The sequence below is a fragment of the Colias eurytheme genome, chromosome 3 (genome assembly GCF_061535395.1).
Source record: "Colias eurytheme isolate Ceu_HAF_F1 chromosome 3, ilColEury1 Martin Lab GWU primary, whole genome shotgun sequence".
Lineage (NCBI taxonomy): Eukaryota > Metazoa > Arthropoda > Insecta > Lepidoptera > Pieridae > Colias > Colias eurytheme.
In genome coordinates this window covers 2,330,040-2,356,087 of record NC_142982.1, presented here as the reverse complement: position 1 = coordinate 2,356,087, position 26,048 = coordinate 2,330,040, and the positions used below count along the sequence as shown (strand labels likewise).

At 33.8% G+C, this 26,048-nt stretch overlaps 3 protein-coding genes and 2 non-coding genes across 6 annotated transcripts in view; 4 read left to right on the top strand and 1 right to left on the bottom strand.

Annotated features, from left to right (window-relative positions):
* tow (target of wingless repressor) overlaps positions 1 to 10,604 on the bottom strand; it is a 68,317-nt gene extending 57,713 nt beyond the window's left edge. For both annotated transcript variants that reach the window (XM_090119373.1, XM_090119374.1), the window contains exon 1: positions 10,399 to 10,604. Coding sequence is in view for 1 of the 2 variants with exons in the window: in XM_090119374.1 (XP_089975500.1) it covers positions 10,399 to 10,471 (73 nt within the window). In the remaining variant the exon portion in view is untranslated. The remainder of the gene's footprint in view (positions 1 to 10,398) is intronic.
* A 2,403-nt stretch (positions 10,605 to 13,007) lies between these two features.
* Positions 13,008 to 20,629, top strand: RpL7A (ribosomal protein L7A). The gene is made up of 7 exons (XM_090119371.1): positions 13,008 to 13,166; positions 13,544 to 13,658; positions 16,950 to 17,099; positions 17,858 to 17,946; positions 18,506 to 18,637; positions 19,399 to 19,521; positions 20,426 to 20,629. Exons 1-7 carry the CDS (start codon positions 13,152 to 13,154, stop codon positions 20,606 to 20,608), a joined length of 807 nt encoding a protein of 268 aa, XP_089975497.1. The 5' UTR covers positions 13,008 to 13,151; the 3' UTR covers positions 20,609 to 20,629.
* LOC149909384 (small nucleolar RNA SNORD36) lies at positions 13,706 to 13,780 on the top strand. Its single transcript, XR_016458627.1, has one exon. It is a non-coding gene; the product is annotated as a small nucleolar RNA SNORD36 (small nucleolar RNA).
* On the top strand, positions 17,710 to 17,790 carry LOC149909383 (small nucleolar RNA SNORD36). The gene has a single exon (XR_016458630.1). It is a non-coding gene; the product is annotated as a small nucleolar RNA SNORD36 (small nucleolar RNA).
* A 953-nt stretch (positions 20,630 to 21,582) lies between the features above and the next one.
* LOC149909381 (uncharacterized) lies at positions 21,583 to 22,813 on the top strand. The gene is made up of 2 exons (XM_090118701.1): positions 21,583 to 21,616; positions 21,687 to 22,813. Exons 1-2 carry the CDS (start codon positions 21,583 to 21,585, stop codon positions 22,811 to 22,813), a joined length of 1,161 nt encoding a protein of 386 aa, XP_089974827.1.
* Positions 22,814 to 26,048: the final 3,235 nt, after the last annotated feature.

The following is a 26,048-nucleotide window of genomic DNA, read 5'->3' as shown; positions in this document are numbered from 1 at the left end:
GTGCTATTCGCAGGAGTTCAGGATACATTTTAGAATTTATTCCTTTATGTATATAATCCTTTGGTGGAAGTAGGTTATTTAAATAAAGATAATAATTATGTGTGTGTCTGGTCTATGTATATTTAACACTTTGAAAGATTAATATAATATGCAAAATAAGTTAAAATAAAGGAAGCAGAGTGGATGTTTAACGCATGCTGATTTTATTTTAGTAAGTAGATATAATAATTTTCAATGAAACATTGTGGTTTTAAATCAGCACACAAAGACAGTATATCTTTTCCTCTCGTGATTACCTATAATTGGCAAACAAACAAAATAATTTTTAAACAATTTGCCTTACGGTCATAATTCATAAAATGACGCATTTTGTCGATACGCTCCGACAAACATGATACCAATACTTTACATCGAAATACAGAAAACTACCTGTTCCTCGCAGTTATTGAGTAGTAGGTATTATTTCTGTAGCTTAGTAACGTTTTATCCCATTTAATCATGAAGAAAATCGTAGGGTTCATTCAAGTCTCTTACTGTAGCTTACTACTGCATCTTATCCCATTAAATCGTGCATATAAATTATTGAACATCCAATACAGAACGTATAAGATCCCTGCCATCTATTTGCAATTAGGCTTGGATCTCTACCATCTATAGGTATAGGTAGAATTAAAGGCTTGGTAGAGCACATTTTGAAAGCAATATCTATTCAATTATCAGCCAATATAATACTGTTAGAAGGCAGACTGTTATATGGACTTGGGTGCATGTAATAGTCCCTCTGATTTTATGTATGATCTCGTAATGGTTCCTGTACATGGCAAGTAAGGATTTATGGTAGTATAGGTTAGTACACCTAACTATACTCATGATGTAGTTAAAACTTGAGTTTCGTAGAAACCTAAGCATATTTTTATAGATATTTATCAGGTATCCAGAGGTTCAGGAAAACTGACATTTGTCAGAATTCTTCATTATCCGAGTACAAATAGTATAATGGCAGGATAAGAATAACTATAAGGAAGATAATATTATGTCTCGCATCTCTTCATGCTTTTACGCGTAGAGTACCTACTTGTGAGCACTATTTTTTTTGTGACAAAGCACGGCTCATGTCTGTAGTACCTAGTGTACACATAAATTTTTCTTTATTAGTTTTCACAGCTAGAGAAAAAGATTGCGGCTTCAAATAGATATAAATAATGTTTTAGAAAAACATGAAAACATCAACAATCATTAATCTTAACGTCAAAAGCGCTTAGGGCCAGAAAATGGCAGAAAATAACCTCACATTTTGTTCGTTCAAAAACGATTTCAATAAACTTTGTTTTGTTTTAAATATAAATATTTTTGAGCCATAAAATATGTGTATTTACGTCACTCATTATATCCAAGTGTCTGTCTGTTGGCATTAAAATATTTTCTGTTTTCCTCTACGCTATTATTTTTGCACGCGTTTTTTTTTTGGAAAAAATAACTTGACGTTTGCAGATTCACAGAACATTTTATTCCTAAACTAAAATTGTTCAATGTTTTAACCCCTTATTTAAAAATATCTAATAACAACAAAAATACATTATGCTGAATTTATATTAATTATTCCGAAATCAATCAAAATTAGTCCAGCAGATAAGCAGAGTTTATATATTAACTACATCAATAAGAAATATTTAATATATCGTTTATTTAACTCAAATCACTGGTCTATTATACTCTTTTATCCTTTGTACGGTTATTCAAGGAAATAAATGCAACCTCTTTGACTATTGACAATGAGAATAAAGTTACTGAATAATAATATCAATAAGATATGTGATATGAAATACGCATGATTGAATTACGTTCTGCGGTATTGTGTTATACTAATATTTATTTGTATTTCTATAAATAAACGAATAATAAATTTTATAACTTACTATAGCTGTGCCCTACGGTTTTACACGCATTGCTCCGCTTCTATTGGTCTTAGCGTGATGATATTATATCCTACAGCCTTCTTCGATAAATGGCCGGGCTATCTAACACTGTAATAATTTATCAAAAAACTCCTCAGATTTATAATATTGGTAGGTATAACTTATTTATGAATGGAATCATTTATTATGATTATTCAAAGCGAGAGCCGTCGATCCCTCTTAATATATTTTAATGTCGAGCCGATATTCGAATTTCGAAATTCCACAAATTTAAAAGAAAAAAGATTTCATACCGGCCAGTTTCAATAATGTTGCCATTGTTGAAAACAATTGGGTATAATTTTCAATACATTTTGGTTTAAGAATTATTCAATATGCGTGTTATATTGAGCATAATAGTTATTAAAACGTATAACATATAGTGTTTAATGCAAGATAGTTAACTAATAAACCTCTGATAATCCTCAACATGAAGTTATAAGTTTCGTAAAGTAGGTTACTTTCTCAGCTATTTCTATCGACTAAGTTCTGATCTTCAGCGGCATATACATTAAGGTTTTAATTTTCCATTAAAGCTTATAGCTAGTACATTGCAGAATGTAGGGGATAGGGAAAATTAAATTTTAGATACGGCACTCAAATCGATTTATGTTCGCACTACGTAACACCACTTACGCTTGCTTCGTACATTCGAGTACTTTACATTGCAATAGCGGTACCTATTACATATATTGAAAATTTCATCAAATATGAAATATCAAAAACTCTAATAAAGTAAATTGAAATGTCCAAACCAATAGTATTGGTACATAGGAAAGTATGTCTGTTTGTCTTACACGGCTAAACTGCAACAATAATTTGGTATGTAGGTACTTTTGGAGTCTCCCCGTGACCACGCTCGCTGTAAAGTGTTCGAAACGTCGGGAAAATAATAGAATGAATAAATCGCGTTTAAAAAGTCTTTAATTTCTAAATGTACTGTACCAAAAAAAAATTGCAATAGTGTTTTTCTACGTGGTTTAGTCCACGGGTGAAACCGCGGGGCACATTTAGTACATCAAATACTTCTGCTAAATAAGTACATAGACAATACATATGTGTGTGTATCTGTCGCACATGAAATACAGTCCTCAATACTTGCACATGCGTTGCCATGACGAGAAGAAACGGGATGTGTAAGTTTAGGGTCGATATCGCATTCCGCCCCCAATAATCGTATAAAATGCGATAACGCAACGAATCTTTGCCTCATATCAATATTGGTTATATTACTAAGTAATTTATTTTTTTGATCTAAACGTTACGTCAAAACAACAATGTTTATAATAAAGAATGTAACATTGTAATTTTAATACATTAATAAGATTACGAAATAATTATCACACTTTTATAAAACTTATTTTATTAAAGTTTCATAATTTATATTTAATGTAACCACGATAAAAATGTAATAAGTGTTAGAGAATATTGAGACATATCATGTTGTTCGTACAATTAAATACCTATCACCCCTGTCAAACCTTGACTGTAACCCCAGGTGCTAACGTAATCCATTTTGAAATATACCCAAAAGAAATCCACATTTATTATTTTCACACATGTCCCATAAATCCATTCTATACATACAAAAGAAATTTGGGTAATCAAAAATGTAATCCAAGAAATTACGTGCCTTTAGAAAGTGACAACCCTAGTTCTAGTACGTGAGATCACGTCTTAAGCCGGGTCCCCTGCAACGTGTTATCGTGTTAGCTAACACGATAACATGTTTTGCTAACCGAATAGGGGCGTGGCCTAACAGTTTTGTTAGCAAAATCACAATAACATGTTTGCCGAAACGAATGGATAACATCCCCCGCGTTCGCCTGCGGGGAGGGGAAGGAACGCATTTTATGTTCGCACTCACGAGAAGAAGACGTCCGTCCTAATTTATCTATGGTCCGTCCGCCTATATTCTCTTTGACGTCCGCCATAATGATTTTGTGTGACAATTCTCTTTGTTTTGTTTCTGTTGTGTGTGATGGAGTGGAATAAAGAAAATACTTTGTATTTTATACAACTAATTACAGAAAGACCGGTGCTTTGGGACGTAACGTTGGAAGAACACAAAGATAAAAATAAAAAACTAGATGCCCTGTCTGACATAGCAAAGATTTTTCGATTGACAAAAGAGGAAGTGAATTCTAAATGGACAAGCCTCAAGGGGCAATATAATAGAGAGAAGAAAAAAGTGACTGGGCTTAAAACGGGTAGCGGAGCAGCCGATATTTACATTTCCAAATGGTTTGCTTACCAGGAAATGGCTAGTCTATTATCTTGCAACATTCCTCAAGAGTCCATATCAAATTATGCGGTAAGTTGAAGTTAATCTTGTAATAAATCTAAAAATCTAATCTAATCTTCTTCTTAAAATTTTGGCTTGAAATGGCGTTTGGTGCGTTGGAGTGCACTTTAGGGGGCTATTTTATTTATTTATTTATTTATTTATTTAATTATTTATTGCACACACAAAAGACATAGAGACACACAAAGTACAGCTAATAGGAAATAATTAATTTATGAATTTGTGGTGTTAATTTATGAATGAATATAATAAGTATGCTTAGATACAGGTTATTTGTGCATTTTACTGCAGTAAAAGTATAATCTGTGCATTTTCTATAATTTTAATAGGAACAAAAAAAAATACTATACTAAAAACACATTCTCATCTCCTCACTACTTAAACAAAGTTTTGCCATGGAAGCATTCCCCTCTCACTTAAAAAATACGAAGCAAAACTATCACGAATCTGCCGACTGTCTATAGGTGATCTTCTAGGTATTCTAGGAAGTGGTCGTAAGCCTTCTGCTTCTGGTTCATTTCTCCATTGACCCCCAAGTAATTCACCGTTTTCATCTATATCAAAAGTACCCGGTGGCGTATATATACTTCTGCTTGTTTTATTTCGCCTTAGATAGTTGTGTAAAACAACGCAAGCTAAAATGACCGGTATCACTGTACCCACTTCTACTGTTAAGGGTTTCTTAAAAACTCTAAACACCGAAGTTAAAATGCCAAATACGTTTTCTATTATTCGTCGTGCACGGCATAATCTATAGTTAAACACTCTCTGCGATGAACCTTGTTGATGTTCTCCACTATAGGGTTTCATTAAGTAGTGTGTCAATGGAAAAGCATCATCACCTAATATAACATATGGCAAATTCACGTCTCCACAAGGTAAAGGCTCATCATCGGGTAAACTCAAAGTACTATTATTTAGACTTCTGAACAATGTGGAATTCCGGAAAACCCCTCCGTCAGAGATTCGGCCTTGGCAGCCAACATCTATATAGGTAAAATTGTAATCATAGTCTGCCATTCCCAGTAGTACAACACTAAATGTTTTTTTGTAGTTAAAATACAGACTTCCTGTATTTGCTGGGGCTTCCATAACTACATGTTTTCCATCTAAAGCACCTAGTGCATGAGGAAAATTCCACTTAGTGTCAAATCCTCTTGATATTCTTCTCCATTCTGCAGCAGTTGAAGGTGTCTGTAAGTAATAATAAAATACATTTCATTTATTTCAGATTTCACCACCACCACCGCCAACTTTGCCGACACCATCACCGCCAGCCATGCCGGTCCCACCACCAACAACGCCGACACCACCACCAACAACGCCGACACCACCACCAATTACTTCGACACCACTGAGAGGCAAAGGATCGGATGCACAAAAAAAGAAGCGAAATTCTGGTTTATATGGAGAGGCTTTGCTTACTTTGAAAGCAATTAGAGAAAAAAGAAATAAAACGCCGGAGCAAGAAGATGAAATCACTACATACGGGCTCTACATTGCTGCTCAAATGCGCAAATTTAATGCTATTTCACAGAGCAAACTAAAATTAGACATTCAAAGTCTACTTTGTAAATATGAATTAGAAAATATCGAGTTTACGCGTAGATCTACCTCTAGTATGAGCGATAATTCGGCGATTAATACATTAAATAATGATGGCTATTCTTCCAGTCCATCCAGTCCTAATGAAAGCTCCTCAACCTACAGACAAATGCCAACCACAAGTCTTGCTGCCAGGACCTGTACCTACACACAGCCCAAAACAGAAAGTATGCCAACCTCATTTCCGATTGCCAGCACCTCTACTTACGAACAGCCCGAAATTTTGACCTACACACAACCCGAAACAGAAACTATGCCAAGCTCATCTCCGATTGCCAGCACCTCTACTTACGAACAGTACGAAATTTTGACCTACACACAACCCGAAACAGAAAGTATGCCAACCTCATTTCCGATTGCCAGCACCTCTACTTACGAACAGCCCAATATTTCGCTAACCACAGCCACCACAAGTCCGACTGCTAGATACTTTGTGATTTCGAGTAATGGGAAAATTATAGAAGTTACGGGTAATCAACCAGATTCACCACCACATTCAAATGTTGTAATATTACAAAACGATATGGTGTTATGCCCTGATGCAGATACATCACAAATTGAAACAAATCAAGCAATTGAAAACCTTTTAAAATATAATAAAAAAATAAACAAATGTGAGCACAGTTAACGAAAAAAAAAAAACAGATCTTTTTCGTGATTTTACTACTCCTTTTCAATGTTTGTCTTTGATCGTTCTTTTAAATTTTTCTAATTGTTAATTGTTTTTGTAACACAAAAAAATATCACCTAATTTCATAAATTTATTGAATTCATACGGAGCTATTTTTTTATATGATATCTTTTGTTCCACGACTTTGCATAAAAACAAACATTCAAAAATTTGCGTTTTTCTGCCCAGCTCTGTAAATAAATATTGTTTTTATTATAAGAATATTATTGTAAGAATATTATTATAAGAATAAAGATTGATTTAATTTCATAAAAAGAAGAGTAATTATTTAATAACTACCTATTCACGACTGTAATAGACATAGAGACATTTTTTTAAGATCCCCATTATATATTTTTTATTAAAAGCTGGTCCCGTCAGAAGCCTCTAACAGTAATTAAAATTAGTAAATTTTGGTTTATTATGGAATTAGGATTTTTTTAAATTTGTCAAAATTATTATTATTTTATTTTTTTTAAACCTCTCCTCATCAACAAAAAAACATTCCTAGCTAAATAAATATCCCATTAAAAAAAAAAACAATTCCTGTACTCAAATTGCTTGGTATTTTAGACTATTTATAACCTATCAACTTTAAATAATATGGTTAGTGTAGTTATTGTATTTGTACTGATGGCGGCGCCACTTAACATAATATTGTATTGTATACCTTCGAAAAAAAATACTTACTTTTAGATGCACATTTTTCAGTCTATTGTAGAGAGCTAAACAGACTTCTGGAATCAGTTTTGATAGTTGTTGTTTAGAGATTCTTAAGTGATACATTATGCTGGTGTAGCTGTCTCCCGTCGCTAAAAAGCGTAAAGTCGCACCTAATCTCATGTCAGGAGGAATCACATCGTTCCTCCATGTTGTTTTCTTCTCTATATCTGGTAAAATCATAGTCAATAGCTCTTGAAAATCGCTTTCTGAACATCTAAAAAAATTTTTTATACCGAACCTATCATCAATTTTTAGTTCTTGATAAATATTGAAGGAACGAGGTTGCAGGTAGGGTCGGACCCGGAACCTATTTTTATTATTTCTTTGGAGAACTAAATCAACTATTGCTAAAACAACTTCCACGTCTTCTTCGTCGGAACTCATTTTTGAAATGAAATAAAAACAATAACAAAAATAGGCGCAGCGGACGAGCGGTTTTGCAAACATGTTTTGGTAACATGTTTCGATAACATGTTTTGTTAGAAAATTGTCGCTGCGGACCCGGCTTTAGTCGCAGCCCTACTTGATAACCAAGTCCGACCCTCTCTCATAGCATTTAATTGGTATAAATCTTGACAAGCATCTCAGTCGCGGATGGATATATAGAATCATTTCCTAATATTCTTTGCTTCCAGAATATATTGGCAATTATTGTAATTGTAACTGTCAATAAGAATGTAGAAAATACGAGTAGAATTAGGATTTTCGTATTTTAACCTGAGGTTTATGTTAATTAGGTAATTAAAGTTTTAGCAACATAGAAGTTTAAAATTTTTATAATGAAGAACATTAAAATAATGGCTGCATATTACATTCGATGTCCCCGAATTTCATTATTTTGTGCTGTTTAATCGATAGCTGGTAGTGGATTTTCTTAACAAACTGCTTTTCTTTTCCATCAAAAATGCGTAGTTTTTGTGAAAATCGAAATTGAAAATGATATTTTTTAAGGTTATTTTTGTACTAAAAACGCAACTTAAAGTAAAATCTTAAGCCATTATAGTATCAAAATGTCTAATTATCACACTCACACGCATTATTTTTAAATATATTTACGTACCTATTACTTTATTTACATATTACAATTTATTTTGTCAAAATAGTATTTTAACAATTTAGTATAGCCAAAAATCGTTCCATATTTTGTATTCACAACAAGCCACAGATAACACAGATTAGTTAATATGACGCAGATCACAGATTAGCAATACAAATATACTAGCTTATCATAGAGTATAAATGATACGTTTTAATTTTTAATGTTTTTTTATAGCTCACTTGCTTCAGTTTTAAAAATCGATTAACTTTTACTTTTAGTATTCAAATAGGTAGCGAGGAGCGAAGCGACGAGCGTGTTAGGTTAACTGTTGAACTGCCGCACGAGCCGAGCGAGCGAAGCGAGCGTGCCGCGGCAGCGGCCGGCGAGTGCCAGAAGCGACTTTAGGGCGATTCCCACTCAAACAAAAAAAAACTACGTAGGTTTAAACAACCTGTTTGTATTTTATTTATGTATCGTAAAATTTTTGTTATTATCAAATGCTATCTAAATTAAAATTACGAAGTGTCTAGTCGTCCGCTAAACGGATGAATAAAATAAATTAGTCGTCCGATTACCGGATGAATAAAATAATTTAATCGTCCGATTATTCGGATTACTAGATAACCTTTTAACACTAAAGCTAGTTGGGTTGGACTAAAGCAAAGGGGGCTCAGGACTTAAAAAATTTTTGATGGAGTTGGTGTCATTATAACACCTATTTATTATTGTTTTATCGTAAAGATTACGCTAATATAAGCATGTTTTATAGGAACAACTTTTCTCTAAAATCAAAAATGGTCGAGATATTCGCCCTCAATTCGTTAGGTTAGGTTTAGGTTAGGTTAGGTTTCTTAAAAAAAAACTACACAGAAATAGGAGCCCCGCTTCGCGGGGCTCCGTCGACGCGCAAAAAAAATCAAGTTTAGGTTAGGTTAGCCGTTAGGTTAGGTTAGGTTAGGTTTCTTAAAAAAAAAACTACACAGAAACAGGAGCCCCGCGAAGCGGGCCTCCGTCGACGCGCAAAAAAAAAATCAAGTTTAGGTTAGGTTAGCCGTTAGGTTAGGTTAGGTTAGGTTTCTTAAAAAAAAAACTACACAGAAATAGGAGCCCCGCGAAGCGGGGCTCCGTCGACGCGCAAAAAAAATCAAATACCTACGTGTGCCCTCCTCCCCCCTCTCCTCCCCCCACAAAAAACCTATAATAAGTGCGGCAGTTCTCTAAAGAATTATTATTTTATTCATCCGGTAATCGGACAACTAATTTATTTTATTCATCCGTTTAGCGGACGACTAGCGCTGTCCTTAAAATTATTTTTGACAAATTCATTTTAAAAATCACTTTCGAATTATATTTATTATCTACAATTGTGAACGCGTCATATAACATTTATTATCTATAATGGCATGTCGTAAATACGTGGTAAATACAAACTTACATTTTCCAGGTAATATAATTTAAGAAATTGTTATAAATAAATTAATAATACGGCATTATATTTAAAAATATTGCCTGTGTGCGAGATTACTAGAAGTTTTAATACGACAATGGTATAAAAGTGTCGTTTTTAGTACAAAAATAACCTTAAAAAAAATAATTTTCATTTTCGATTTTCACAAAAACTACGCATTTTTGTTGGAAAAGAAAAGCAGTTTGTTAAGAAAATCCACTACCAGCTATCGATTAAACAGCACAAAATAATGAAATTCGGGGACATCGAATCAAATATTTAACCAAAATAATATTTATGTATTAGCACTCATAAAATATATTAAAAGCACTTAACCATATTTTATTGCCTTCAGACGAACTTCAGTTTCGAACGTCCGAGTTTTAATATAAAACATGAAATTTCAATCAATTTAATGTACCTATGAAATTTATTAACCTTTTTAATTTATGTCGAATTTACTATTAAATTTTTCATCTCTTATTATTAATGTTTATTTCACATTCATATATTTTCGCATTCATATATTCGCATTACATATTTTGCTTATTTTATACAATTTCAACGCATTTATTTACATAAACATATGATTTAATGTAACTGTATAAATTTAAATTAGCATCTAAACAATTAAAATAAATTAAATATACAAACCATAGGTGCCGATACAACGTGCAATCCAATCCCATAAACAGTTAACATTATCACTAGCATATCCACTTGGCATCACTCGCTATCACAAAATTATCACAAAACAAAACACAAAAAGTCAATACGCACACGCGTAATATGGCAATACAAAATCATTGTTTCATTGACAATAAAAAAAAATAACGTCTCAATATATACTTAATCTGTAATTGGCGCGATTAAATGACGGATCATTTTTTTTTATTTTAGCAAGGAATGGCTTTGGATCGCGTGCATACAGCAAGCACGCTTGCGCGTTCGCTTTGGTAATTTCTGACTGAGTGACGGAGAGGGCATCTGATCTTGTCGTGGGGTGGCGCGTGCGTAGAGGGACGCTTTATTTATTATGTTTAAATAATTACAGGGCGCTAGTTACGTATAATGTAATTAAAAGCAATTTTCACCGATTACAGTCGCTGTAAACGTTTTTGAGTATCATGGAGGTTTCATGTCACTTGCAATTTTCCTGTTATGAAAATGGTAATTGGTTCGACGACCGCTTAGCACGCGTAGAATTTTAGCTTTTAAATAAGTTTGCAGTTTTGTTATATATTTTTGTATCGAAAAGAGATAGTTTAAAAATTCGCACATTGTACAGAAAGTTGATTATTACATATTATGTTGATTATAAGTTATTTTTGGTTATAAAGTTTTATTTTATACCTACATATAACTTTCATTACAGAAAACAATTCTACCCTCAATTGTCACGAAAAAAATAGGCAGTAGAACAAAATAGGGCTGCTGTAAGGGTTATCTGATAGAGTAGGAAAAAAATATTTTAATATAATTACTATTTACATATTATTTATAATGCTAGGAAAAAGCTCACTATGCGTTGTAGTCACAGTAAAGGTTCTACATACCTAGTACATAATTATGTTTTTACAAAAAAGTAAACCGCCTTTAATTCGTCAGAACTAAAACAGACGAATTGAGAACAATTTTTTGAAGTCGTTTAAAGGTAAGCGCGGACGTCAAAGCAAAGCGCCGAGAGTATTGGTTTCCTGCGAACCACCCGGAACCACCCCACGGGCGGATCGAGCGAAACGAACGAAGCGAACGAAGCTAGCGAAGCTATCTTGCCGCGGCAGCGACCGGTATATTGAGTCTCGAAATCAAGATTTATCAAGAGAGAAATGCACGCGTTTTTATATATCGATATTTTATTAAGTCTATAATAATCAGCAGTTTGTATCAATATGAATAACATGATAACGGTACTTGTACTATTTATTCTGAAGCCATGATACCACTAACGCCATCTGTGGCTAAGAATAATTATTATTTACGTTATCTTGAAATGACGAACTAATTACTCTTGTAAACTAAATTAATGTTGACAAATAATATTATGTTATAAGAACTAAGCCATTCCTTTTTTTTAAATGGAAAGGATTTCATAGATAATATGTAGGGACATCGTTAATAAAACCCATTGACCTGAATAAATTGAATGTAGGTTGATAGTGTTTTTACTACTAAGTAAATGATATTAGATTATGTTTAATTACTTGACATTTCGTGATGCAAAACCTCGTGGGAAATAGTACTTTTTACCTATTTCAATAAAAGCTTTTGTTGTACCAACCAAGTTAATAACAGAAAGTTTATGCACATGAATGTATGGATGATTGTTACTTGTTAGTTTTTATCTCGCAAAAGTTCAAAACCAAAAAATGAATAAAAAATAGCGTGTGTGTCGAACACACGTGTCAGAATTGAACTGCGAAACTTCTTTGGCAAGATACGAAAATCGTCGCCTTACAGCTTACTCCATGTCGTGACGGTATCGCCGTTTCGCGACCCATATTTTACTCTCAACGAACGGAATCTCGGTCGAAATCTGGATCTAAGTACTTCGAGTTTTGATAATTATTGACTGACTGACGACGCGGTTGGCGCAGTGGTAAAGTAACTGCCTACTGAGCCGACGGTCCCGGGTTCGATCCCCGGTCAGGGCAAATATTTGTGTGATGAACTCAATTATTTGTTCTTGGGTCTGGGTGTTATTATCTATATATGTATTTATTAAATATTATATATTTATCGTCGCCCGGTACCCACAACACAAGCCTGAGCTTACTGTGGGACTAGGTCGATTTGTGTAATAATGTCCTATAATATTTATTTAATATTTATTTATTACCTACCGGATCTGGGTATAAAATTAGAATTGATTGCAAAGTAAAAATTCAAGATCGAAATAGAATCAAAATCGAAAACAAAATCAAGATCGTATCAATTTAGTGTTATCTTTTTCTAAGATGGTATCCGTTAACCGTTAAAGTACCCGATCATAATATTATAATTATTTAAACTCTTTGATCCGATCCTAATCCTTTTTACAAAGTTACGATAAACGGCATCTATGATAATATTTAGTAACTCCAGTGTTGCAATATTACAAAATTGTTATAACTGCCTTTTTCTTCCTGGTAAATTATAATACATTGTAAAATTAAACAATATTGATATTTAACAGTTTAGAATATTAATATTTTAATTTAAGTTTTCAAATTATTTTCTTACTTCTTATTTTTAATCTATTGAATATCTTTTATCTATGGTAAGATACTTGACAGATTTGACTGACGTTTCAAGCACTCGCCGAATCTGTCTTTTTGTTTCGGCCATTTTAGCCGAAAGTCTGGTGTTCTGTTAGAGTTACGTATCCGTACGTAACTTGTAGATCACATAAATAAACTTTAAACAAGATGGTGCAGAAGAAGGTAAAAACCATGTGCGTTTAATTAATACTATTATTTCTATCGATTATTTTAGTAAAAACGGGAAAAGTGGCGTGCTGATAGTTCTTACCGCAGTGTATGTTTTCATTGGTAACATGTTTATAACGATCTATTTTTGTGTTTCTACACAAATATTTGATACATACTAGTTCAAATTAAATGCCAGTGATACCTAAAAGTGGAAAAGTGCAACGTAAAACTTTCGGAAGCATACATAACCTCCACATAAACCATGATGTTAACAATCCAATGATTGCTATGATTACACCTTAATTATCACCAAGATCTCTGAGGCTAAAGATTATAAAGTTTAACTGTACATGTTTTTGCATTTTAGTCAATGAGTAGTTTGTTTTCAGCCCAAGAAGAAGGTCGGAAAGAAGGTAGCGGCCGCTCCTTTGGTCGTCAAGAAAGTTGAACCCAAAAAGATTGTGAACCCTCTCTTTGAGAAGAGGACAAAGAACTTTGCTATTGGTGAGTCAAACGTTTTATTGAATTTGTTTAATATTTAATTACCATGGACTAATGTGATGATCAAAACAAACACCTGAAAAGCCATGTGGGTTTTTAATACGAGCTTTTTAACACTGATAATGGTCCAATACTACTATTTATTATCATTAATTCATTCAAATAATGAGTTTATTATTTTCTCAATATTGCAATAGTTACAGCTAATAAATCATGAAAATCAAACTAAACTTAATATTTAGTGTGTAAATGTTACCTAGATGTTCAATATCTGTTTCTACCTGAATGCTGCCATTGCATTTGTGTCATCTTTCTATAATAATTATAATATTGCACGCCTCATAAGCGAAGCGTTGAGGTGGGTACTACTGTCACTTCGCGCAAAACATCTGATTTTTCAAACTTAAAATGTCTTTATGTATCATACATTGCACTTGTAAGATAATACATACACACACATATTAAGAAAAAACACTATTTTTAACGTTCATGATATTTTTGATGTCATTTTTGTTATTTAAACTAGTTAAAAAACAGTTTAAAAAAGTTCTGTCTTGGACGTCCGTGTGTCTGTATTAGAGGTCCGCGCCGCAGTCCAAAAGCCCAGCGGCGGCGCGCCGGGTGCGGCACCCGGCGTGGCGCGGCGTCGCCGGCGTGGGCTAGTTATTTTTAAAGTTATTAGGGGGTGGGCGGGCAGTAGGAAAATCTCTCTTTAAGTTTAATAAAAAAAATATTTTTATTAAAATCAAGTAGCTTAACTATTTAGTGATGAACATGATAATTATAAACATTGCCAATAATTTTATTGGCAATGTTATGTCAGAGCAAGCAAAGGAGCAGGTGGGCCACCTGATGTTAAGTGGTCACCACCGCCCATAAACACTTGTAACACTCTAGTGTTACAAGTGCTTTGCCGGCCTTTTATGGACAAATAAGCTCTTTTCTTGAAGGCCCCAATGTCGTAGTTGTTCGGGAACACCGCAGGTGGCAAATCGTTCCACAGTTTCACCGTACGCGGAAGAAAGTTGCGGGTGAAGCGGACGTGGTGGAGCGCCAACCATCCAGATGGTGCGGATGGAACTGGTTTTTACGGCGTGTGGTCCGGTGGTTGAACTGTGCGGCTGGTAAAAGGTGGAACAATTCCTCAGAGCACTCCCCATAGTAGATTCTGTACAGTATACAGAGAACGCAACGTCTCTTCGCATTGACAGTGGATCGAGCCTATCGGAAAGCCTACGGTCATCGACAATTCGAGCTGCTCGACGTCGGATGCGGTCAAGAGGAAGGAGTTGATACTGTGGGGCTCCGGCCCAGAGATGAGAACAGTACTCCATATGCGGTCGCACTTGAGCCTTGTACAGCTGAAGTCGGTGGGCCGGCTTGAAGTACTATCTCGATCTACTGAGCACACCAAGTTTTTTCGAGGCTAATTTAGCCTTCGCTTCCAAATGACTGCGGAATTGAACGTCACTCGAGATTTCAACTCCGAGGATTTCGATTTTCGGCGATATACTAAGGGGAGTACTCTTAAACCGATGTTCTACGACAAATGGGATCTTTTTAGCGGTGAACGCGCAAACCTGTGTCTTTAGGGAATTGAACTCGACAAGATTAAGTTCGCTCCAATCCGAGACTTCTTGGAGAGAAGACTCGACTTCAGACATAAGTTTGTTTCGACTCTCATTGAGGCTTTCCTTTGAGGTGTTTGCACGGCCGGGATAAAGAGCATCCCCCGTACTGTCGTCTACATAGCAATGAATGTTACTGATTTGTAACAAATCATGTTTATAAATTATCATGGATAAAAATAATTTTGTTAACTTTTGCAGGATTTAGACGCGATCTCTTCGCAGTTAAGACTAACCCAACTACAGAAAAAACCCTTTCATTTGGCGTGCTTGTAGCTGAGATAGATAGAAGCGATCGCGCTAATCCGGCAAGCCAAGGAAAAACAATTTTTTTTTGTTCCCAGAACTTAAGGGGGCGCGTAAAGCAAAATAACCAATCTTCTATTAGATGATACGTGTAATATGCAAGACCAAATCTAAAAATTAAAATATATATCAAACTAGATGATATGTTCAACGATTCTGTTTAATCAAAAACATAAAATATTAAAATTTACTCGATAAAAAAAAATCACCAAGTTAGCACTTAGCTCTAATTTTCACACTTTTACGTTTTCTACTTGACATGGCGCTCTTTTTTTCTCGAGATAAACGTTTGATTTTTTGTCACGATAAAAGTGGTTTATCGCAGATAAAACCAAAACTAAAAGTAATTACACAAAATGCTCTGACAAATATCTTGCAAATGTTTTAATATAATTGTTTATGAAAAAAAAAATCATAATAAGTATTACCATGTCAAGTAGAAAACGTAAAAGTGTGAAAATTAGAGCTAACTTGGTGATTTTTTTTTATCGAGTAAATTTTAATATTTTATGTTTTTGATTAAACAGAATCGTTGAACATATCATCTAGTTTGATATATATTTTATTTTTTAGATTTGGTCTTGCATATTACACGTATCATCTAATAGAAGATTGGTTATTTTGCTTTATGCGCCCCCTTAAGAATGTTGTCCACTACATCTCCTAAATCTGAAGGGTTAGCCGTAGCCAAATATCTCCAACACTCTTGAGCGACGTCGTTATCCTCATCAATAAATCTATTGTGTTTTTTGGAGTGTTTTTTGGCTAGCTTTTGGAGTAAAACATCTGGCATCGATATAGTAGACATTGTCTACTATATCGATGCGACGTTGCCGTGTTGTAGACAACAACGCGTGCGTGACACATGGTTCGCGCGCAAAATTTGAACTCGGCGCCAATTTTTCTGTGACCCGGCGGCGGCGGCGGCGCGCCGGGGTCTCTCGGCGGCGGCACGCCGGCGTGGCGCGGACCTCTAGTCTGTATGTGCGGATCCTTTTTCTTGTTAACACGATAGCGACCGAAATACTTTACTAATCGAGTCTTTTTTTTTCTCTTACGCTTGAGTATGCTCAGGAATAGAACCCTTTCATTTTTCAGGGTCTGATTCGATGTGGTTTAATTGTTATTAAATAAACAAAAATAATAATTAATAAATATTTATTAAAAAAAAATTATGAGGCGTGCACTTTTGGATTTTCCAAATTATTTTAATTTTATACAAGAATTCATCTAGAAAGAGGTTTCATTAAAACTTTATTGCAAATAAGTACTGAAATTATTGCTCAGTTATACTTGTAATTTATTTACCTAGTATATAAAATTTCATTATAAAGTTGTTTATCAAGTACCCTGTCCCAAGGCCAGGACATTCAGCCAACACGTGACTTATCCCGTTTCGTGCGATGGCCCAAATACATCCGCATTCAGCGGCAGAAGGCGGTGCTCCAGCGCCGTCTCAAAGTGCCGCCGCCGATCAACCAGTTCACCCAGACTTTGGATAAGACCACAGGTTTGTGTGATGTTGCAGTAAAATGTTTAAGTAATTAAGATTAAAAGATTTCTAAAAAACAAATAGTATTGTTTGCATAATATACCAGGTGAAAGGTAAGACGTCAGTCGAATTTAGACAGGAGCTTCTACTCATGAAATTGAACAACTTTTGTTCTACAACTTTGCTGAATTCGTAGAAAAAAAATTGGACTTTGTATGGAAATCGGTCAGCTGATTAGCGAAGTTTCCTTACAAAGTCCAATTTTTTTTCTACAAATTCAGCAAAGTTGTAGAACAAGAGTTGTTCAGTTTCATGAGTAGAAGCTCCTGTCTAAATTCATCTGACGTCTTACCTTTCACCCTTTATAGATATTGTTTTACTCATTTTTAGGTTTCAGAATGAATTCTTGGATTTCAATTTTTTTTTTGTTTGATTCTTTTTACAATAGAAACATAATTAACTGGACTAATTCTTGTTGTTAGCCATTTGGATAATTGAAATCAGTATACACCAAACATGTATAAATCGTAATATGTGTACAAAATGTTAGCGAATTAGTTTCTGTAACATGATTAAGACATTTAAGATAGAAAAGTGTAAAACAATATCCAAATTATGAATAGAGCACATGAAATGATGATCCATAAATGCAACGATGAATCTCTATGATTATCAACAAAATAATACGAGCTTTTTAACTCTGAACAAACATTTAACTAAATCATTTTACATTTAATTCAAAACTACATTTACAAATAAGTATAATGTTGTTACAGCTAAGGGTCTATTCAAGATCTTAGAGAAATACAGGCCAGAGACTGAGGCAGTCAGGAAAGAAAGATTAAGGAAGGCTGCTGAGGCTAAGGTATGTATATTTTACTCTATATTTCATTGTAATAAAGCAAATTTAAGTTGGACTAAAGCAAAGGGGGCGCAGGACTTAGAAAATTTTTGATGGAGTTGGTGTCATTATAACACCTATTTATTATTATTTATCGCTAATATAAGCATGTTTTATAGGAACAACTTTTCTCTAAAATCAAAAATGGCCGAGATATTCGCCCTCAAAGATTGATGGTTTTCATTAGGTTAGGTTAGGTTAGGTTTCTTAAAAAAAAACTACATAGAGATAGCCCGCATCGCGGGGCTCCGTCGACGCCCAAAAAAAAATTTTTTTTCACTTTGTATCAAAAAATTTCTAAGTCCTTACTTTGCGCCCCCTTTGCTTTAGGCGGACCCTCTATCGAATTATAAGACGTTGTCACGTCAAAAACAAAGTTTGTCTCATCAACACCAAACAAAATGATGCATAAAACAATTCAGACAGCCATGAAGACCCCTAACCACCAAGATCTCTGAGTACCTTCACACCAAGCCAATCACACACACATTCTAGAACGTTCCTAACAACAATAAACGTATAGGTTGCGAAGAAAGACGAGCCCCCAGCGAAGAGGCCGAACACAATCAGGTCGGGCACCAACACGGTCACCAAGCTGGTTGAGAAGAAGAAGGCACAGTTGGTGGTCATCGCACATGACGTTGATCCTATTGAGGTGGGTTCTTGAAATCTTGTTATTTGTTAAAGGTACCTTTCATTTGTTGTTAAGATAAAATATACTAATAACATATAAGAACTACAATAAATGTTAAAGTTTGTGCAGATCTATGTTTGCTATTCTTTCACACAATTGTTGAATAGATTTCTTTCTGATATTAAGAGAGGCCATGATACCAAATTTATTGATTAAATTCAAATAATTTAGTGTAGTAAAATATAAGGAAGTACATTATGAAATTTTTATTTGAGCAAGGATAGATACTGTGCAACATTTAAAAAAACTTGACATTCTGCTTGTCAATCTATTGCATTGCTATTATGTATATCTATTCCAATCTTCGTCTATTCATTCAAATCTATTCAGTAGTGTTGTATCTTGATTTGGGTAAGAAACATTTATCTGAACATAGTTTATTTCTACTTAACTTATAACGGATTTTAAACGCGATTTATTCATCATCGTGGTCCACGCTCGCTGTAAAGTGTTCGAAACGTCGGGAAAATAATGAATAAATCGCGAGTAAAATCCGTTAAAAAGTCTTTCATTTCTAAATGTATAATACTCGCGTAAAATCAAACACTAGAAAAGAACTAATAAACAATTTCATACAATGATGTTAGAATTTCTTCACCTGAGCAGCGTGTGCTTGTCACAAGCTGCATGAAGCCAATTGACTCTGAGAACACCCTCCAATACACTATATTCCCACAAAAAATAACCTAAAATTAATACATTATTTAATTGTTATATTTCAGCTGGTACTCTTTCTGCCCGCTCTCTGCCGTAAGATGGGCGTCCCATACTGTATTGTTAAGGGCAAATCCCGCCTCGGAGCCCTCGTTCATCGCAAGACTTGCACATGCTTAGCGCTCACAAATGTAAGTATTGTTTTAAACCGTAATTTTGTACTTATAAGAACTGTATTTTGGTACTATCAGTGTAATTTTCTACTTCAAAAGGGCATGAAAGTTCTGATAATAATTTTTATAACATAATATAACGTTATAAATTCACAGAAATATGTTTGGTTTTTTGGTTTTATGTTTTTCTAGAGTACATAATGTGGCCAAAGCTTTTCCGTGTTATAAAGGGTCTATTGAATATAGTTTATAAATTATTAAAATAACAATTGACATAGAGAATGGTATATAATGATGATGTATTTGCTATCTGAATGCCATGAGGTCAACCTTTCTACCACCAATATAGAAATATCTGAATATGCCATCTCTATCAAGTACTACCTATTCCATACTATTTGTTTTAAATTATTAATAATAATAATTAAAGTTGATTGATTAATATACAAAATACTCTTTCCTGCATCAAAATTCAAATTATATTTATTTGCCAGAATGTATTTACAATAATAAATACAGAAATACCGCCAATACATTCTACCCATTATTTGGGTAAATATTTTAAACGGAAATATTTATTTTAAAATAACGCCAACAATTTTGTATAATTATAAGCAAACTACATTGTACTGTTTTCATTTATATACATCCTGCACTTGGCAATAAAGCCTGTGCCCTACAGTTTAAATAAATTTAGCCCAATACTGATGATGTTATATCTTCATCTTTGGAAATTAAACATCTCTCTAACATTGGAAGAGACTAGTTTCCCACAACACAGGGGATCCTAGTGTGGGAACTAGTGTATCTTTATAAAGTGCCCAATATTATAATATGCAATTTCTTTTTATTGTATTCAAAGCTTATTGTACACTATGTTATGAAATAAATAAACGATTTTTATTTATTTATTTATTATAAGGTGGAGTCTGGAGACCGTGCATCCTTCTCCAAGGTGGTTGAAGCCATCAGGACCAACTTCAACGAGCGTTACGAAGAGCTCCGCAAGCACTGGGGCGGTGGTGTGCTCGGCAACAAGTCGAACGCGCGTATCGCCAAACTGGAGAAGGCTAAAGCTAGGGAGATAGCGCAGAAGCAGGGCTAGGCCAATAAATAATTATGTATAGTGCTGTGTTTTATTTAACCCTAGAACTAGAGTATGTGTTGGGGAGTAGAGGCAATAACGCTAGTGTAGAGGGCCTAAGGGCGGCCGTACACGGACCGCTTCAAGCAGTTGAGACCGACGGCTGGAAGCCGCGACAGCGCGGTGAAATATAGACATTCATTCACTGCCGTATACGGACTGCTCGAGTAAAAAAATTAAAGTTTGTCACAAAATTCATATATAATGGCTCTCTTGCGTCGTAGAAGACAAACACATTTTTAAAATAAAGCATAATATGTTTGGGACGGGAAATGGGGACAAGTATTTATGCTTCAAATAACTATTCACACAGATTTACAATTTTTGTTGCGGCAACGGTTAAATAAAATTGAAATATTTTTCGGGCAACACCAAAATACAAGTAAAAAGCTTGTAAAAAGTTTTCAGTACCTATAAAATTATTGCCTAATGAATATGCTGCTTTAGTTCATTTTGTGTATGAAGCCATCTAGCGATGGATAGTTGTACTAGTTTACCCAACAATTTTAAATCAACGCCCTCTAGTGGATTCCATGAAATAAGAAATGTTCATGGACAATTGTAATTTCAAATTCATTATCAACAATAATGCTAGATGGCGTTAATTATTTTCCATACGAATCTATTTAAATTACGAAATATAAATTAAACTAACACTTTATATATAGAAAACTTTGTTTGAAAATCTTTATTACAATATTCATAAGAAAATTAAATGCAATACCAGCTAACGGGCAAATGAAAAAAAAGTCTGTTTTCAAAATACATAAATAAAAAGTCATGAATATTTTTATTCCAAAATGTATAGGTAAGTTTTTACATTATTCTAACTTTACCATTAGGTAGGTATAAAAAACGCATAAAATCAAACACCAAGTCATAAAAAATTCACAATTTATTTTGCAATATGCTATTTTAGTGAAATTTGCAAAAAAATGTATTATACCAAAGTGTTTAAATTATTCCTAGGTATTATTTATTTACACCTTTATAAATATAAGGAGCCCATAACATACCAAAATTAAAAATAATCTTTCAGTATCAGTTACAACATGCAACTGCGTCAAAGTGGATATGCAAGGATCTCTAAGTCTTGGAAGAGATGTTATTGAGACGCTGTCTCGTTTCTTAGGACAAAATTACATAGCCAAATACTCCAGAAGATCCCTGACTCCAATACGGGAAGAAGATACAATCACAGATATGGTAAAATCGTCTTTAATCTGCCGCGAACTAAAGTTTTGTCGAGACGATCTTAGAAAATTTATTGATGAATACGTTGTAATCCAAGCAAAGGCTGTACAAAATATCCTTGCCGCGTTACTCGGTGATCAATTCATCATTAGTGAATACGAAAATCAGTTAAAACTAGAATTAGAACATATAAGAAGGATCCTAAAACACGCTGACAAAAGGGTAAGCGATGAAAACATAACCGAAGCGTGGATAAACGCAGTTAAAAAGATCTCTGGTAAATTCCAAGAAATAGGGACAAGTATCGCATCTGAAATTTTGCAGGTTGACAAAAAGAAACTAAATAAGCAGCTCAATCAGAAGCTAATTTTAGCCACAATCATTGTTGAAATGAGGTACTTGAATAAACTCTGTGTAGATAATAATATTTGCGTTGAGAATTATGAATGTACAATGGGTTTAAATACCATATTAGAGCATTTTAAAACAATGCACGAGACGAAAGTTCGTCTATTCATAAGATATTTCTATGAAGCACTGTATGATACTTTGTTTTATACTTGTTTAGATGAAAGTACAGCACATGAGTTCCAAGTTGTATTAAATGATATGGCATATTCTGATAACGTTCCAACTAAAGAAGTGCTTTCTGCTATTCAGACAATCGTAGCTGCTAGACTGGATTTTATAAAATCGAGTAAAGATGAGAAATTGTCGCATGATTCGTTACTTCTTCACGCGATTCTGTCTGACATGGACCATTTTTACGGTCACAAATCGAATCCTTTTGGTGTGTTTCTCAATTATTTCTTCGAATGGACGGTAAGGGATGAAACCTATTTGAGTAAGCATATGAGGCAGGTTTTGAATGAAATTGGAAAGGAATTAATGACGGTATCGGATGATCTGTTGTTGAAACTTGTGAGCGAAGTCAAGGTGTTTCTGGAGATAACAGTTGATCCAGAGAAGTAAGTTGAATAAAGAGTTTTGTGTAATTAGTGTTTTCTATAATCTAAACTGTATATTTTGTATTATATGTAGATACCTACTATTTCAACAATACAATAATATGTACCTAACTACCGTGTAAACTCAGAATATTAGTATCGCCTATGGTATCGCTAAATAATACCTACATGTAGGTATTCTACACTCATTATAAAGCATTTATTATTTAGCTTATGCAAACCTTAGAGTTCTAACACACGAACAATTATTAATGACTCTTTCAGAAAATAAACGTTTTTCAAATAAAAACGTATTAACTGATCCTCGATAAATAACATAAAATTTGTCTAATAGAATATGAAATGTAATCTGTTGTTAAAATATGGCCAAAATTCTCATTATCTTGCCAGAAACTTTACATTTACAATTTTGAAATATTGCTTTAATTACGAAACCTTGCATTAGTCTCAATGCCTCATTTTCTTTAAAAATACGAGATATAAATACCATTTATTTTCCATGTATGTATTTAAAAATAATCGTATAGTACTGAACATAGTTAATAAATAAGTTATACCCTATGAAATTGGCGATGACATAACACTATATGAATATATTCCTAAAAGTGTAGTGCAGCGAATCTCATTAAATTTGCATGTACCATGCTCTCAGAAATACGATCGATACACGATATAGCATTCATAAAGCTGGTTCGTAAAGCGAATGAGGAATAAACGAAGCAAAACCATCTTCATTTGCAAGTTGCATTAACTACTATTAGGAGAAAATATTTTTAGGTATTATTTCGCTAGGAGGGAAGGCATTAGTTTTTTAAATCGATTAAAAAAGCAGAATTCAAAATAGATTCTTTATAAAAATAACATCAAAATACATTTTTTTAAGCCGCAAAAAAGTTATTAATTTGCGCATTGTCTGAAATAATAAGAACCTATGCATATCATGCCTCAGCGTTAATTTCTTCTAAAGTACCTAGCGGCTAAAAAATAAAAATATTTTTGTGGGATTCAGACATTTCTACAAAACCCACTTAAGAAATCGCTGAGTTAGACTATTTCCCCGACCCGGAAGAAATTTAATGGTCCCGTTTATTTTAGTATTGTAGTGTTTAAAGTACAAAAAATATTTAAATATTTAGAGTAGAGCCATGTTCTATATAAAATGTTTATAATTCTATGAAACATTAAAAGGTAGATAAGACAGATATGTATATTATAAATGCGAAAGTTTTGGAGATACGATGGGTTGTTAACCTTTTATATAAAAATAGATAATCGGCTTAGAAGAAGGACACAAAGATAGATTTTTAAATGAATAAAAATAGACTAATGTCCGAATTTGCTCATAGACTTTGTATTGTCTGGATATTGTGTAGATCGACCGAACGGCCAGTACAAATGAAAGTAAATATAAAATAAAGTTTGTATGTATGTTCGCTAACGACATAAGTAATATTCGCCTGGCATACACGTTCCAACATAAATCAGATTACAATTTCTAACGTGCAAGCTTTTCCGGTGAACAGAAATAAAGGTCGCATCTCAGTGAACACTAATAATAATATTTTTTTTTATTTTTTCCGCTGTCTATATGAAAAATTATAATTAGGTATACGCAAAAAATACAAAAGTTTAAGTAATTCAGACGTTTTGGAAGTGTTGGATGACGCAGAGTTGTGTACTTAAGTTGTAACCATAATAACCACCACAACATGACAAATAAGAGTTTTCTTTCCAAACAACATTTTCTATTAAAATACACACAACCATAAAATTATTAGCTAAGGAGATATTTAACAACATTTGTCACTTACAAGACAAATAAATATATTTAAACTTACATGATGATGAAGAGGTGATGAATACAATTACTTAGTTATCATAACATCAAATTATATGAACGACAAGCTTTATCCTTGTCAATAGAGGGAATACAGCGATATGCCCCTGAGAGGGAACCATTTGTAACAGAAATAGTGGTCTCTTTATCAATAATGTTATTTCCAATGAAATAAAATCGTTGACACGGATAACTTTGTATTTTTCGAACAATAGAATGGAATACAAATACGAATATTTGTTTAAGAATTTGCTTTTCGATTGAAGTAAATATCAAACAAGTATAATAATTTAAGTTGACGAAATTTTCACTTTCAAAAACATTCAGTATTTTGTGAAAATGTTTGTTTCCTATTTCTATGAGGCCTACGCGTATTTACAAACTATACATAGCCAGAACGCAACCATAGGAAACTGCTCGTGTATACTTTGTAATGCTGTTTTTAAGTTTGTTATTACAAAATATACACGAAGTTTGCGTACTGATCGTGTATACTTTGTAACGCGGATGCTTGCTTCTTGGTTCCAAACTATACACGATCAGTACGCAAAATATAACTAAATATACCTACTACACCACTTACGCTTGAGCGAAATAATAAATAGGCGTAGGCAATCAAAGACTTGTAAAGCTATATCTATCTACTTTTATTCTTCTTGATTGATTCAGTAAAATATGGAATAAAAATATTATTAGGTGAGCTTAGAAAAATAAATAGGTAACAGATATAAGGGTTACCTATGGGTTAGGTTAGGTTCGTGTTTTTTTTAACTACACAAAAATAGCCGTCACCTCGCAACCGTCTTCTTCTGGACTTATTAGATTCTTACATTTTAGCACTATTGTCAATTGTAAGTCGTGCAGTATAGTCGGGAACGAAGACACAAGCATCCTCGATACAAAAAATATACGATCAGTACGCAACATTACATACACAATACACATGCATTTTAATAATAGATTTAAAAACAGCAATACAATAATATAAGCGCGAGCAATGGAAAGACGCCGCGCTTACTCCGAAACATACACGATTAGTCCGCATGCGTACTGGCGCTGTATATTTTGGAGCGCTATTCTTACTTACTTCAGTACAAAGTATACGCGAGTACTTGCGTACTGCTGTTGTATAGATTGGAAGAACTTTGTGAAAAAGTTATTTCCAAACTATACGTGATTAGTTTCACACCGTTGCGTACTGGCCTTGTATAGTTTGGAAAGACGCGAGGCCTACTACTATATTAAAGCTGAGTTGGGCCGATAATCATGACTTCCCAAAATATAATAAGTGCCGTCTTCTCTTATTATTATCAGCATTTTCTTTTCCACAGTTTGACTCTGCTGAAAAGATGCTAAAACGTTGATAAAAAAGGCTTCATATTATTTTATTAACATGTATAGC